This window comes from Vanacampus margaritifer, chromosome 15, assembly GCF_051991255.1.
Source record: "Vanacampus margaritifer isolate UIUO_Vmar chromosome 15, RoL_Vmar_1.0, whole genome shotgun sequence".
Taxonomy (NCBI): Eukaryota; Metazoa; Chordata; class Actinopteri; order Syngnathiformes; family Syngnathidae; genus Vanacampus; species Vanacampus margaritifer.
Genome location: NC_135446.1, coordinates 18,209,000 through 18,221,249, shown reverse-complemented (window position 1 = coordinate 18,221,249; position 12,250 = coordinate 18,209,000). Strand labels below are relative to the sequence as shown.

The 12,250-nt window shown below is 41.4% G+C and overlaps 1 protein-coding gene across 3 annotated transcripts in view; it reads right to left on the bottom strand.

Annotated features, from left to right (window-relative positions):
- The window catches only part of LOC144035279 (phosphatidylinositol-binding clathrin assembly protein), a 101,105-nt gene that overhangs the window by 5,461 nt on the left and 83,394 nt on the right, over positions 1-12,250 (bottom strand). For all 3 annotated transcript variants that reach the window (XM_077544848.1, XM_077544850.1, XM_077544847.1), the window contains 12 exons: positions 11,866-11,907; positions 11,234-11,254; positions 9,902-9,987; positions 9,706-9,829; positions 8,484-8,620; positions 8,068-8,168; positions 7,246-7,356; positions 3,285-3,425; positions 3,169-3,199; positions 2,187-2,319; positions 1,719-1,742; positions 1,096-1,152 (listed from right to left, as the gene is read on the bottom strand). In XM_077544848.1, coding sequence (XP_077400974.1) covers positions 1,096-1,152; positions 1,719-1,742; positions 2,187-2,319; positions 3,169-3,199; positions 3,285-3,425; positions 7,246-7,356; positions 8,068-8,168; positions 8,484-8,620; positions 9,706-9,829; positions 9,902-9,987; positions 11,234-11,254; positions 11,866-11,907 — 1,008 coding nt within the window. The remainder of the gene's footprint in view (positions 1-1,095; positions 1,153-1,718; positions 1,743-2,186; positions 2,320-3,168; positions 3,200-3,284; positions 3,426-7,245; positions 7,357-8,067; positions 8,169-8,483; positions 8,621-9,705; positions 9,830-9,901; positions 9,988-11,233; positions 11,255-11,865; positions 11,908-12,250) is intronic.

The following is a 12,250-nucleotide window of genomic DNA, read 5'->3' as shown; positions in this document are numbered from 1 at the left end:
GTTCACTATTGTATAAAAACACTCCACTTAAGATAAACACTCCCGGACCGAGCAGAATGTTGTACATATTACTTATATACAATCAATATTATGGATCAATGACATATGAATGAGACCAGTGGTTCTTAACTTGGGTTCGATGGAACCCCGGGGTTCGGTGAGTCAGTCTCGGGGCACACACCCGACTCATATGATTCGGCCATCATTGGCTACAGATGATCATGCTACGTTGCTTAGCCAAAATGTGCTGCAGGGAATTTGGTGCGCTTAGTAGTCGTCTTGTAGCCGTTGTGATTGTACGTTGTGTGATTTCTTTGTTATTGTAATCATGAAAACTATGTCAAGTAAAAAAAAAAAAAAAAAAAAAAAGTGGAAAATATATGTGCAATATGAATTCACACGTTTAATGGAACGTCTGGTGTTCCACAGGGTTCAATTCTGGGGCCTCTGCTATTTTCATTGCATTTGCTGTCCCTGGGTTCCATCTTAAGAAAACAGTGGTGGTTATTTTAAAGGGCTCTATAAATAAACTATAAGTGCTGCAGGGAATTTGGTGCGCTCGGTAGTCGTCTTGTAGCCGTTGTGATTGTACGTTGTGTGATTTCTTTGTTATTGTAATCCCTTCATGAAAACTATGTCAAGTAAAAAAAAAAGAAAAAAAAAGAAAGAAAAAGTGGAAAATATGTGCAATATGAATTCACACGTTTAATGGAACGTCTGGTGTTCCACAGGGTTAAATTCTGGGGCCTCTGCCATTTTCATTGCATCTGCTGCCCTTGGGTTCCATCTTAAGAAAACAGTGGTGGTTATTTTAAAGTGCTCTATAAATAAAGAGTTGAGAATTCTGATCCAGCACAAATAGCAATCTAGCAAAACTAAAGGAACACTTCTTAAGATGCATTTAGATGGGGAACGCAAGAACACAACACTTTCTGAATTTGACGAAAAAGCTAAATTTCGTCACCAGTAAAGGAAATTGGTGGGGTTCAGTCCCTTCAACAGGGTTAAGAACCACTGGACTAGACACTGTATTCTTAATCTATCCATCTAAAATCTGTTGCAAAGTATACTGTTGATATAATGGCTTCCCCTCACCATTCCATACACAGGCACTTGCGGCGTCGTCATGGGGAAAGCCACAGGAGCTGGAGCCTTGAAGTAAATGGGAAATGACTCAGAATTGGTCAGGAAAAAAAAAAAAAAAGAAAGAATCAAGGCTGATGCCAACATACCAGAGTTCCCTTTGGGAATTTAATGGCGTTTATAAGTTTTTGTGCCTGGAAAAGTTGCTGCCTGTTTTACTATGAATTGTTGACAACCGGAAGCAATAAAAGTCATTCCAAGCATAGTGTACGCATCCGGAGCAAACCTTTAAAGTTGATAAAGTACATATGTGGTGGGAGTATAACATTGGAGAACATTTAAGTCTCACCCTTCACTTCATTATAACTGATTGGCACATGATAATGTTGACACTTTATGCTTAAACGTCTTGGACTCATGCACAATATCCAGGCAATGTCATTCACAGCAGTGTTACTATTAGCTTAATTGGGTCTGCAGTACATCACAAATGCATTTTTCACCTCAGTTAGGGAATACCAATGGATGCAAAATCATTGCCTTCTCGTGTCTGGAGTAAGAACAGATTGAAAGGGAGACGGCACACGAAAAGGAAGGCTTATCACCAAAGGAGCTGTTAGCAGATCGGTACTTACATAGCTAGCATAGAACATTCCATTCTGCAACAGGATGCAACAGGAAAAAGAGACAAAAGACAGAAAGAGATGAGTAGACAGATAAAACAGCAAGGGGGAGTGAGTGAGTGAGGGAAGAAAAAGACTGGAAGACAAATGAATAAAAACACAAGAGACAAATGAGCGACTGACCCTTCGCTCAAGGGCAAAGTTGTGACAAAAGCAGATGACAGAGCAAAACAGAGACTTGATAAATGTAAAACAAGCAAAGAAGGGAAAGGAAGACGAGGGGATGGCGCTGCAAAACAGCCGGAAGAAGTGCAAGACGAGGTCAAGCCGAGCACCAAAGTGCTGATTCAAGGGAATGACGGCGAAGGAAATGGCTACCATGGTTGTTACAAAAAAAATAAATAAAAAAATAAATCATGAATCATGATAAGGTTGCCTCATGTACACATGCGAGCACAATTCATCACATATGCATCTTACCACATGTGGCACAGGCATGGGGGGCGGGACCATGGGGGCGGGGCTCCACTGGGTGGTGGACATGGTCTTGTTCTGCCAGTTCTGTCCTCCTGTCAGCTTCTTTTCCCCCTGCTGGTTCCACAGCATATCTGGCCTGGGGGGTGGAGGGGGGAGGGGGGGAGCAGCAGAGTGACAAGACCACAACGTGTCAAAGTTTTCCACCAACTTGAGCCAAAACACACAGATTTCGGCAGTTATATAGCAGGGTTCACCAATTCCGGTCCTCGAGGTCCGGAGTCCTGCAGGTTTTAGATGTTTCCGCCCACTAGCACACATGATTCATATAATCGAGCTCATCAGAATGCCTGGTAATGATCCTGATCTTTAGTTTTAGGTGTGTTGGTAGGTGGAAACATCTAAAACATGCAGGACTTCGGACCTCGAGGACCGGAATTGGTGAACCCTGTTATATAACTGCCGAAATCTGTGTGCATTTTCCTCAAAATTGCATGGTTAATGACAATTTTCTATACTTATTATTTCAAATTTCGAGTTCCTGATCATAAAACAGCCACAAGTGTCTGCTGCCGAGAGTACCAAAACCTTTAAGTAAGGCTTAGTATGATACCTGGTATCAGTACTTGCACATCCCTGCTTAAAAAAAATAATAAAATACTCTCGTTGCTATTCCACATTTTTCGGTGTGATGTGCACACACTCACGGCCCACAACAAGGCCCTCCAAATCGGCCAGTCAGCCCAAAATCCTAGTGCACATGCTGACTATCAAGTCGGACTTCTTAAAATTTGTATCGCCACTCTTTGCCCTTCTGCCTTTCTCTGTGACGTGCGCATGCACTCATGGCCAACAACGCGGCGCACTAAAACAGACAAGCCAGCGGACTTATTTTTCGGGGGGGGGGGGGGGGTGTTAGACTTAGTAAGCTTGCTAACTGCACACCGCTGATGCAAAATGATAATTAGGTCAAATGTATCAGACTTACTTCTTGGATGGGGTTCCACCAAACTGCAGATCTGAGGAAAAAAAAGATGACTCAGGTTATCACAATTATGACCAAAAAGAGACATACCACAACAACATAGCCCGTGTTTCACTCACTGCCTACAAGATTGGCCAGGGAGGAGTCCAGGTCGTTGGCGAGCAGCTTTCCTCCAGACTGGAAGACCATTTGAGGCGGGAGGGGATGGGCCGCATGTATGGGAACCGTCGGTTTCAGAAGATCTCCCAGGGTGTCGAAACCTGCGGTGGTGATACAAAATAAAGTGACGTAATATACTTGCAGCGCTAATAAGTGTATTTCCAAATTTGTCGTGCCCGTTTGTGAGGGTGGACTAATAGTCATTTTGTCAATGTGTCGCCGGTAGGCGCAAATGGCAGCGAGCAATTTGGTGCGCTGGCGCGTGAGCGTAGGTGGCCGGGTTAACAACTTCCCATGTCAGCATTCATTCGAGCTAATGAGTCAGTAATATTGCTTCATTGCCGCTGCGAGCCGGGAGGTGTTTCAAGAGAGGCGGCCGAAGTGGGGGGGGGGGACAATGCGTTAAATTAAAGGCCAGGTGAGAATGAATGAGGAAAATGGGCTACAAGATGGCCACGCTGACCTCGTGAAACAGAAAGGAAGGAGAGAAAAAGAGGGGCGAGGAATAATATTTAGTTAGGAAGTGGTTTGTAGCTCTGACAGTGGTGCTGACAAGACATCCAGCAAACACTTTTCCTGCTCGGCTAGCAGATGGGAGAAGGGAAGCCAGGGAGGAGGGGCATAAGCTGAAGAAGAAAAAAAAAAAAAAAGCAAACATACCCCCCCACAATCAACAGTAGTTCACTCTAGTTATTAATTCTCATGATGTCTAATTTGTCTTGCTGCAGCTAAGATAAATAAAAATAAAAATAAACCTCTGGCACCGTCACAATGAAGCCTGCTCAATACAATTGAATTATGAGTGTGGAGGAGGAGAAGGAAAGAAAAAAAAAATCCATCTCAGAAGATCAAATAGCGCAGAGGGCAGTGAGAAGTGAAGGTGATAAAACACAAAGTATTGTATTGGAATAGCAAACATGGGAAGGTGTTGCGCGCACGGAGAGAACAAAAGAGCGTTCGGAGGAGATCATGTGTGACGTGCGAGAAGGGAGAGAATACACGCTGAAGGAGTTTCAAGGAGAAGAGCAGATGGAAACGCAGTTGCCTGGGTGATTCTTTGCCGTGTAAAGTGTGACGGTGCAAGCAAAGATGAATGCTGTGTTAAAGTAACTGGCAGAATAAAACAGGAGGGGCAAAGTGAAAATGACAAAGGATGCCAGAGAAAATCAGGTATGGGCAGTTGGACAACATGCACAAGTGGCAGTAAACGCGGGATAACAATTGGCAAGTCTAAAAGGCAGCATTTAATGCATTCATTATACAGAGAGAGAAGCCAGATCAGCACAACACACTAAAGGCACAAGTAGGGCTAAACAATTAATCAAATTAAAAGCAACATTGTAAGGTAGTAGAATGCAATTTTCTAATTGCAAAGACTACAATTAGGGGGAAGAAAAAAAAACTGCCCTATTTTGGTTGGTCTGTATTCTTTATGTACACATGTATGTGTATCTTTCATATTAATTCATGATTCATTTTCTTTCATTTTAGCATAAACTGACCTATTCAACCAAAATATTTATGTACAATAAAGCATATTGTTTATGGTAAAGCACATTAATTTACTGCTTGTTTGTTAAAAAAAATAATAATACATGGGAAGAGGACCTTGGAAAAAATATTGCATATTAAATAGCAATTATGGGGGGTAAGAAAAAAAATCGAAATATTAAAAAATATTGAAAAAGGAAAAATGATTAATCTATTTTATTTTAGCATAAACGGACCTATTCAACCAAAAATATTTACGTACAATAAAGCATATTATTTATGGTAAAGTACATTCATTTACTGCTTGTTTGTTAAAAAAATTATAATACATGGGAAGAAGACCTTGGAAAAAATAATTGCATATTAAATAGCAATTATGGGGGGTAAGGAAAAAAAAATCTAAATATTAAAAAATATTGAAAAAGGAAAAATGATTCATTTCTTTTATTTTAGCATAAACTGACCTATTCAACCAAAAATATTTATGTACAATAAAGCATATTGTTTATGGTAAAGCACATTCATTTACTGCTTGTTTGTTAAAAAATAATAATAATACATGGGAAGAGGACCTTGGAAAAAAATATTGCATATTAAATAGCAATTATGGGGGGTAAGGAAAAAAAATCTAAATATTAAAAAATATTGAAAAAGGAAAAATGATTCATTTCTTTTATTTTAGCATAAACTGACCTATTCAACCAAAAATATTTATGTATAATAAAGCATATTGTTTATGGTAAAGCACATTCATTTACTGCTTGTTTGTTAAAAAAAAAAAAATACATGGGAAGAGGACCTTGGAAAAAAATATTGCATATTAAATAGCAATTATGGGGGGTAAGAAAAAAATCGAAATATTAAAAAATATTGAAAAAGGAAAAATGATTCATTTCTTTTATTTTAGCATAAACTGACCTATTCAACCAAAAATATTTATGTACAATAAAGCATATTGTTTATGGTAAAGCACACTAATTTACTGCTTGTTTGTTAAAAAATAATAATAATACTTGGGAAGAGGACCTTGGAAAAAAATATTGCATATTAAATAGCAATTATGGGGGGTAAGGAAAAAAAATCGAAATATTAAAAAATATTGAAAAAGGAAAAACGATTCATTTCTTTAATTTTAGCATAAACTGACCTATTCAACCAAAAATATTTACGTACAATAAAGCATATTGTTTATGGTAAAGTGAATTCATTTACTGCTTGTTTGTTAAAAAAATTATAATACATGGGAAGAAGACCTTAGAAAAAAATAATTGCATACTAAATAGCAATTATGGGGGGTAAGGAAAAAAAAAAATCTAAATATTAAAAAATATTGAAAAAGGAAAAAAAGCCTGCAAAAATGCGAATGCTGAAGTGCGAATATGCATCGACTAGTTTGAAGTTATAATATCACCATTAGATCGCCGCCATGTCTTAGTTGTGCTTACACCAAGTTTTAACACTACCCTTCTATACTACAACATAATTTTTTTTTTGCAGATTTGGAATAATACACAGAACAAATAGTGCCTCAATAATATTAAAATTTTGAGTAAGTTGATTTGTGTGGGGGAAAAAATGGACAAAATGAGTTCTTCCACTTAATGTTGGCTTGCTGTTCAGCAGCTTTGTGCAGTCCTTGAATGGTCAAGGCAGCCCTTAAACACTGGGGTGAAAATAAAGTTTGTGGTTATGGTTATTTTATTCAACCCCTTACAAATCCATGCATTGAAAAATGTATTATCAAAAATGAAATACAGTATATTAAGAGCATGTATTTTGACCATATTTACAACAGACATTTTTTTTGGTCAGGAAGCGTGTGGTCCTATGTGGCACTGATGAAAAATGATGGCCCTCTCCAGCATTTAAGTTGCCATCTTTTTCCCCAATACGTGTTAAAAAAAATAAAAAATACTGAATGGCACATGCATCAGTGGCTGGTGTGAAACAGCTGGCTGATTAAATCAGGGCAACTTCCAGTTGTGATGCTGATGGATGAGAGCTGTCAGAGTGGAGATCCACAGGAAAATAATTGCACTTTGATTACACGCTAACAGGAAGGAAGGCTGAGCAGGTGTAGACCAGAGTGGGAACCCGGTGAGCAAGACGCCCAAGAATTTACACGAAGGAAAAACAAAACAATGGAAGGACCCAGTTGCTAATGCTAACACATTTTGACAATTTACTGGCAAAAAAAAGCAATAATCGACTGATAATCTGCATTTTATCAGGTACATTTTCAGGTTATGATGAAAACCAACAGGCAACAGGGTGCAACTTGGAAAGGTAGCAAAGCCCCCCCCAACCCCTGTTGTACAACAGCCACAAGTTGCAAGAACGAGGGTTAATCAAAAGCCATGTTGGCGCTGCCCGCAAAGCCAAAAGGTTTTAGTTTCCAGCCTGGACGGTGGGACGGGTAAAAGGCTTTACCGGCTGCTGGCTGTGTTCCGTCGTTAACAGGAGCGGCCTTATTCCCAAACACCGCATCGAAATCTACAGTCATGGTGGGGGCGTTCTGTTGCAGAGGCTGGCTCTCCGGTCCTGAGGGATGTAGTTCCATTATTAAAGTGATGTTTTATTTTGGAATCACTTCACCCCCCCCCCCCCCCCCAAAAAAAGATGTAGAAACAAACATCATATGAGGCTGCCAGTATTCATCCAGCAAACCAACAGCTCAGATTAACATGACAGTTTGAACGTTTTGCGTTTTAGTTGTTTAAGAACAAAAGATTCTCTGCCGGCTTTCGAGGACAGCTAATCCTTTGCACGAGGAAATTCCCCGATACACCTTTTGTTTTGTCCACTGCATCCCTGCCAGGGATTAAATCTTAACCAGATAATAGTTACAGCTAACCCTTCAGCAGGCAAGCGGGCGGGCGGGGGTTTCAGTTTAAAACCTCAGTCATGAAGCTTGTAACACCGCGCATGTCTCTCAAGTGCTTGCTTTGTGTAAAGGTCAACAGACTTACAGTATATGAGACATTTCAGAATGTACACCGAGAGGAAAGCTGCTTATGTGGATGTAGCGCAGCCACAGGATTTTCAACATGAATCACTGTACAAGACAAAGGCGCTAAGATGATGAAATGAAGGAAGAAAGCTGCACAATAATGGTGGGTGGGTGGCGATGGTGCTCAACATATGGATAGATGGAGACCCTCATGTACTTGCTTATCTTTGTGTCTGAAGCAGTTCCTCTGAACACATTTTAATATATGTGTGTGTGTGTGTGTGTGTGTGTGTGTGGCATACCTCCCCAGGCACTGTTGGCGGAGGAGATGGAAGGAGTGCAGTGCACCGCGGGGATGAAGGCTGGCTGGAGATCAAACAAGTCGCTGTTCAGGTTGGGAACACTGAGGAGCCGGGAGAAGAAAGCAGTGAGAAAATAAGGCGGTGTTACGCATGCGACAGATAAAGAAATTGGACAAAAGAATATTAAAAGTAGAAGGTAGTCTGGCAGAGAAATGAATGGGGGAGTCGGGGAAAGATACATAAACTAGAAAAATTAGTAGATTACAATCCAACATGAACAATTACTTGCTCAGGCATAAAAAGCAACGTCCTCACAGTTAAAGACCCCTTTTCAAGGAGATGCCACAAGTCAACATTGTTCCTTGGAGCCAAAGCATGACTTTAACATTAGATAAAAGCGGTGCGTTCCGTCACACCTGTTGGTTGAGAGCGTGGAGCCGAACAACTCTGGCGTTTGCGTGATGTGGTTGTTGTTGTGGGCACTGCCTATCGATTGGTTGCTGGGGGAGGCAGAGGGCGGAGTTTGCATGCTGATCTCCTTCAAACGCTGATCCTGGGAATAAATGGACATGAATAATGTATATTAAACATTTTTTTCCAATCGGAAGCAAGATACTGACTGATATGATTTGATATCACTTTTGTTCAGATGGATACCAGTACGAGTACTCAACACTTGAGTAGTCACCGATACCACTCGTACTTTTGATACATAAAATTTAGCCCCGACCGCACCACCCCACAAAAAAAAAAAAAAAAACTGCAGAAAGACCTATGCATTCCAATATAGCATATTTTTCTTAGAATTGTATGAAATTAATGGCAAATTACTGACAATTATCGGCTCAATACCGATAGCTAGTATCAGTCTCGACCATCCCTAGCTTAAAGTGAATTCTGCAACTTTTAAGGTGGGCAGAAGGACACATCAATAGTCTAATAAAGGCCACATGACCCGAATCAATGCAGATTAATAAGCAGTACATGTCCTCTGCTGCTGAATTAAGATGAGCAAACATTACATGACTCAAATAATAAAAGAATATAGCTGAGTGGGAACATGATTGCGGCCTTGGAGCGATTATGCAACCGCTGGCGAAAGCCCAATTTCGCACCATTACCTTAAAAACATTTAAATTAGCTGATTTTACTGTTTTTCAGCTTACATTTCTTATTCAACGATGTCTTCATAATGATCACATTTCTTCATTGGGATCATTATACAGTAGTGTATTTCATCATCATGGCGTGTTTGAAAGTCTGGCATATAAGAACATTTTCATTCCGCTCCATGTCAATTCCAGCTCATTCTAAAACCCTTTCCAACCCTCAAAAGGACTAGGATTTGATTTTGGAATTTGAGATGAACCCACTTGCTTGCACATGACAGCAGAGTGAGATTTAAAAGGCTGCCTGAGCCAGGCGGGAGACCTCTTCATTTACATTCCAACAGCGCAGCAAGGAACAAATGGAAAAGGCTGCAGACGTCCCCAGATGGACAGTAGCAGTGCGTGTCGAGTCCATGTGGACGTCACATCCAGCCTGAACGAGACTTACAGATCTTTCACTCCATTTCTCACTTTATTTCCCAACAAAGGAAGGAACAGTTCCTCAAACCTTGTCCTTGATGACAGTTACCTTAAGAGCCTGTAACCTGGCCTGCTCCTCCTCCAGGGCCAGCTGCTTCTCCTTTTCATCCATGCGGGCGAAGGACATGTCGGTGGAGGCGAGACATGAGACGGCGCTGGACAGGGTGGACGCTCTGTAAGACGAGAGACGGATGGAGTTAAAGTGAGCGCTGATTATGAGCCAGCGTCATCTTCAAAATATTCACCTTGCGTCTGCATTCAGCTCCTTGGTCTTCTTGCCCTCCAGGGAGGCCAGGTGCTGCTCGAGAGCCTCCAGGAGGCTGCTGGGGGCCTTGAGACACAAGGGGGGGGGGACAATGAGGTCAATTACGACAAGTAAACTGAATAATCAAGTGAACTTTCTGTATCAAATCGCCTCCCACACATGAGAGACTAACACACGTTCTCAGTCGGAGTAAGTCGGGTCTCACAGGAAGGTAACAGAGTGCATTAGGCAGTAAAAAGGTAGCCATGGCAACATGCAGCAAACATTGACATGGTGAGCAGAGTAGCATTACGAAGCTTTCAGACAAAAAGCAAGAAAACAGGTAGAAAAAGAAGTCATGCGATTTATTTTTGTGTGCGTGCGCATAACAACAAGCGCCTCGGCAGCTCTCTCTTAAGCTTCGATTCAAATCTCGACTTGGTCATTCGCCTAAAGATGAGTCAAGTTGGATCATGAAATAAAAATCACATTTTATTTTTCAATAAAAGGTGGGTTGGGCGGATGCGCATAGGAAGCTGGTGGGCTTCAGTACCTCCGACAAGGTTACGAACCGAACCACAAGCAAAAAAGGCAGCTCCATTCTCCACAGAAATCCACAGTTCTGCTGTGCTTTAACTTATTGCAGTGCACTAAGGAGAGCAATTTCCTCTACAGTGAAAATATGACAACGTCACCATCCACAAGAATGCGCGCACACACACATCTGGAAGTATTTTGTCTTGTGAGCTCTTTGCGGTGGGCGAGACAGTAGTTTGCTTGGAGAAGAGGACCTTGTAAGCCGAGTCAATATTAGCTGGGACACACACACACAACTAGTAAGGTTTGTGTTGCTATTAATCATTCATGATACAAGGTTTAGGGACAAGAGCAGGTATAAAAAGAAAAAAAAGAAAAGATCATCCTGTTTGCCACTCGTATCTTTCTGTCTCCTGCATTATGATTACATGGTAAATCTTAGGTCAGGTACGATTAAAAGCAACTCTCCCGAGACGCTGCCAGAGAATTCAAATGAAACCCGGTGGAGGGAGTCATGCAGATGAAGACTGAGGCTGGCGTGGTGAATCCTCATTTTCTATTCATGAAACTTCATGGCCTTTCGCTTGTCGCGGCAGCTTGCCCGCCGAGAGGGCAAAAAGCAATCTGCGCGAGTTCGACAGCCGCATATTGTAAGCAAGGCAACAAGCGAGCGGACGTGCCTGCGAGTGCATGCGGCGTGTGCGGGATCGCACGTTTGATAAGAGACAGTCTGCGTGCAGGGGTGTCGAATCGGGTGGGAAGGGGGAAGTGACACAGTATGCAACCCACCACCTACAATGTATGATCCTTTTGTTTTCTGCGACACAGGAGGAAGAAGAAAACACAATTTGTGACAGACACTTTTTATAAGGGTTGTTACACTTTGATATTTGTTTTTTTGAAGCTGAATTTGTGTTACTTTATCCCCTTAATAGGTGTTAAAATCAAGCTGAGGTCTGACAGTAATATTGATGAGGAAACAGCAATCAATGTGTTTTCAGTTCAGTGGCACAGCTAATATACATAGTGCAAGATTAACTTGAATGCTTTAAGGCTCTTTATTATTGCAGTTAGTAGCAATCTGCAGTTGCTGATGGCGCAGAGTTCCAGCCGAGCTAAGCCTGCTACTGGATCTATAATGAGCCTGCAATGTCGAAAACGAACGCGAGAAAAGTGAGATTAATTTATAAAAAGGGAGGTGGGAGCTACCCTTCCTCTCAACAACAAGACCAGGATGATTGTTGGAAATCCTCAAAAATAATAAGTGAGTGGAGCGTGAACAGGACAGTTTGATGAGTGAGGAGATCGGTACAATCAGTGGTTATAAATGAGGCGAGTCCATGAATGGAAACGTGAGTGTTGGCACAGAAAGGGAGAAAGGAGAGGTGGCGTAGAAAAACAAGAGAAGGAGGTGAGATGTACACTGACCTGCGAGAGATCGGGGATGTCACCCTGATCTATTCCAACTTCCTGTCGTAGGAAACAAACAAATAAGACAGGGAGGAAGGTGGGTGGAAAAAAAATGGAGGAAAAAAGGGCAGGGTCCATGTGAGAAAAGAAATAAGGGGAATCGTTACTTCATGCGTAAACAAAAAAAAAAAACGACAGCAGGAATCAACAAATCAAGAATTTGTGACACACTGAGCGATTGATCGGTGACAAATGGCCAACGTGGGGTGGAGGATGGCATGGCGGCTCTGATGAATCGTGTTGCGACGACAACACATTGATAAAAAAATAAATACATGAAAAGGACACCGACAGCAAATCCATCTGCGAGAGGACTAACAACTCGGACAGAGAAGTGGACTCT